General features: G+C 65.3%; 1 protein-coding gene across 1 annotated transcript in view; it reads right to left on the reverse strand.

Annotated features, from left to right (window-relative positions):
- The window catches only part of CBFA2T3 (core-binding factor, runt domain, alpha subunit 2; translocated to, 3), a 129,242-nt gene that overhangs the window by 15,571 nt on the left and 110,517 nt on the right, over nt 1-3,154 (reverse strand). Inside the window, exon 6 of the mRNA XM_011972509.1 lies at nt 577-827. Coding sequence (XP_011827899.1) covers nt 577-827 — 251 coding nt within the window. The remainder of the gene's footprint in view (nt 1-576; nt 828-3,154) is intronic.

The following is a 3,154-nucleotide window of genomic DNA, read 5'->3' on the forward strand; positions in this document are numbered from 1 at the left end:
GAGCCAGGGACAGAGGTGCAGGTGGGGTGAGAGGCAGACAGGTGTGGGCAGAGAGAAAGAGGACACGTAAGGGCGAGACAGAGACACGGAGCAAAACACCAGCCCTGGGGAGCCCAGCCCAGCACCCCCACTCGCCGCCCCTCTGCCGGGGACTATGCCAGCCTCAACCCCTGCTCGAGCTGCACGGGATCCTGAGGCCTGGTGGTCAAAGAGCCGGACTCGTTGCTCTGGGAATGAGGCGAGGGATACACCAGCCTCCCGTAACTGGAGACCACCCGCCCCTTGGGCAGCAGCAGCACAAGAGCATCTGGGGCAGCAGAGTGGGCCCAGCCCAGGCACCTGGGGACCCTGGACCCCGGACGCTTGGAGTCCACACCCAGCACACAGGGGAGAGCCGTCCTCCCACCAGCCTCCTCCCTGTCCCCTTAGGCTCCCCGGAGCATCTGAGTCTGCAGCCCACTGGGGTGTCCGCTCGTGCAGCCGCCAAGCCTGCTGGCCCTAGGATGCTTCGCCGCGCTCCCTTAGCCCGAGTGGGCTGGCCGGGCTTGCAGCCCCAGAGGAGGTTCCCTCTCTTACCGAGAGGGGAGCAGCGTGAGCCGCGTGTCCACAGTGCCCCCAGCCCAGATGCCCGGAGCCCACAGGTACCTGTCGGGCGTCCTCCTCTTGCCGTTCTCATTGACTTCCAGCAGCAGCTCTGAGGAGTCGATGGGGGAGGAGGCGCTGGCGTCCAGCAGGAGCTGCTCATGCTGGGCCAGGTACTGGGCGGGCGTCTGCTTGGCCAGGCGTGCACAGTGCAGGAGCTCCCGCTGCAGCAAGGGCAGGTTTGCCTGTGGGGTGGGGAAGGCGGGCCTGGGGGGCGTGCAGGGCCGAGCAGAGGGGGTCTGGGTTGGGTGGCCAAAAGCTCAACTTGACCTCGGGCCTCAAAGATTAGGTGCTTGACCTCTGTGGGCCTCAAGTTCCTTCCTAGCAGTGCCGTGGGAGGGTGCCGTGGGAAACTGGGCACAGAGGCTCGCAGGAGTGCCTCACCAGGGCCACACAGCGATGTGGGGCGTGTGGGGCTTGAGCCCAGATCCTGGACTCCCAGGCTGGGGCTTTTCCACTGCACCCAGCTGCCTCCTATGGCGCCATCTGGAGAAGATGGTGCAGCAGATCACGGCTGGTCTTCCCGCCTGCACCCGCCCCGCCCAGCAGGCACCACATGACCAGGCACAGCTGGGGAAATGCAGGCTCAGAGAGGGGAGGCGGCCCCGGGTCTGCAGGCCCTCATACCAGGGAGCTGGGAGTGAAACCCGGCCGAGATTATGGGCAGTATGTCTGCTCCAGCCCTGATGGGAAACCCCTCAGAGGCAGCTTCCCCTTCCCTTCCCGCTGGTTTCCAGCCTTGGCCTCAACGGAGTGTGGACTTGGGAGGTGAACACCCGTGTTCTGTGGCTGTGCTGCTCTGAGCACGTGGTGCTCAGTGATCCTCCAGCCCCGGTGAGGACAGCCTCAAGACCGGGCTCCATGTTTGCGGGTAAGGACTCCGCAGCGTGCGGCCGAAGGACGGCCCAGTGTACAGGATTCGTGCGCAGACCCTGCCTTTGGCGCCTGTGAGGACTCGCGGCGCCCACCACCTCCTCCCTGGCTCCAGGCTGGCACCGCTGGGCCGCAAGCTGTGCTCTCCGGTGCCTTCCCCAAAGTCTTCCCAGAGCTGCCGCGGGAGGGCGGACAGGCTGGACCCTGAGCGTGCTGGACCAGGGCCCAGCAGCAGGCCACTTGGGAGGGCCAGCGGTTCTAAGCATTTGTAAATAAATACAATTCTCCAACTTTCTCATGCGTTTCAAAGCTGCCACGCCGCCTTCTCCTGCCAGCGCCTCCCCCTTCCCCACGAGTGTTTCCACCAGGCCCTCGAGCAGCGCCGGCTGCGGGCCTGTTTTTCTCTTTGGATAGCTGAACAGGGGCCAACCAGCCATCTGTCGAGCATATTAGGAGCATGAGCTGGGAAACGAGGTCCCGGGAGGTCTGAGAAGCCAAACATCCTCCCTCCCTCGTCAGCCCCTCCCCAGGGGCCTCCCCTTGGCCCGTTCGGGAACCGGCTGGTCGCGGTTAGGGCAGGGGGAACATCTGGATCCCTGGCTGGCTAGGGCCAGCTGGGGCCAGCTGGGAGCCGGGGCGGTGGGTGGGGTTGCATCCCCCGGCTTCTGGAAAGCCTGCCCGTTGGGCCGCGTGTGGGGCAGGCTCAGAAGAGTGCAGGGGACCCAGGACTGGGCAACACCAGCGTGTGCGCCGGATGCATCGCAGCCCTCGGCCAGCAGGGAATGGCTCCCCCAGGTCTGCAGAATGGGGTGGGGCCTGTGGGAGCCTCCTGCAAAGCCTCCTTCGAGGCAGTGTGCCCACTCCGTCCCCAGGAGTCCAGGGCACCCGGGGAGGTGTCACCACTAAAATGCTACACAAACTGAGCTGGTCAAAAATGCCCCAACCCCACCGCCCAATGGAGGCTCTGACTGCAGAACGCCCGAAGCTGCCCTCCGCACAGATGCGAACTCAGGCTGGGGAACTGATGTTCGCAGCGATGGCAGCGGTGGTTGAGGCACTAGCTGAGCTACAAGGGCTTTCGCAGACTCCGCTGCTCTGCCAAGCGCCCAGCTAAAGCCTCCCTGACCGTGGGCTCTGCCACAGAGAGGCTGTGGCCTTGGGCTGGTCGCTTAACCTCTCTGACCCTTGCTGTATCCGCAAACTGGCACCGTGGAGACTCCGGCTGAGATGGGCTCCGGCGAGCTCCGGGTAAATTAGCTCCGTCCTTTCCCACTGCCCTGTGCGGGGGGGTTCACCACCCCAGCCGTGAGAGAGACGACGCAAGCCAGGGCTGGGGTTCCAGCCAGGCAGGCCCCCACCCTCTCCGGCCCCTTAGCCACCAGTCCTGCCGTTTCTAGGATGATGTCTCCAAGGGCTGCGTGAGGGTGCCCCACACTGGGCCTGGGGGCTGTGGATGTCTCGGGAAGGTGCTACCCCTCCCCTAGCCCAGGCTACAGTTGGGAACACCGAGGTCCAAGGGGGCTGGCTGGGGGTCACTCCCACTAGGCACCTCCTATCTGGCCTGGGAAGGTCGGGTTCCCCCTCTACACTCTGTGTCTGAAGGGGCTGCTGCCCTGTAGGGGTGTTGGTGGGGTGGGGG

The sequence above is a fragment of the Mandrillus leucophaeus genome, unplaced genomic scaffold (genome assembly GCF_000951045.1).
Source record: "Mandrillus leucophaeus isolate KB7577 unplaced genomic scaffold, Mleu.le_1.0 Scaffold10, whole genome shotgun sequence".
Taxonomy (NCBI): Eukaryota; Metazoa; Chordata; class Mammalia; order Primates; family Cercopithecidae; genus Mandrillus; species Mandrillus leucophaeus.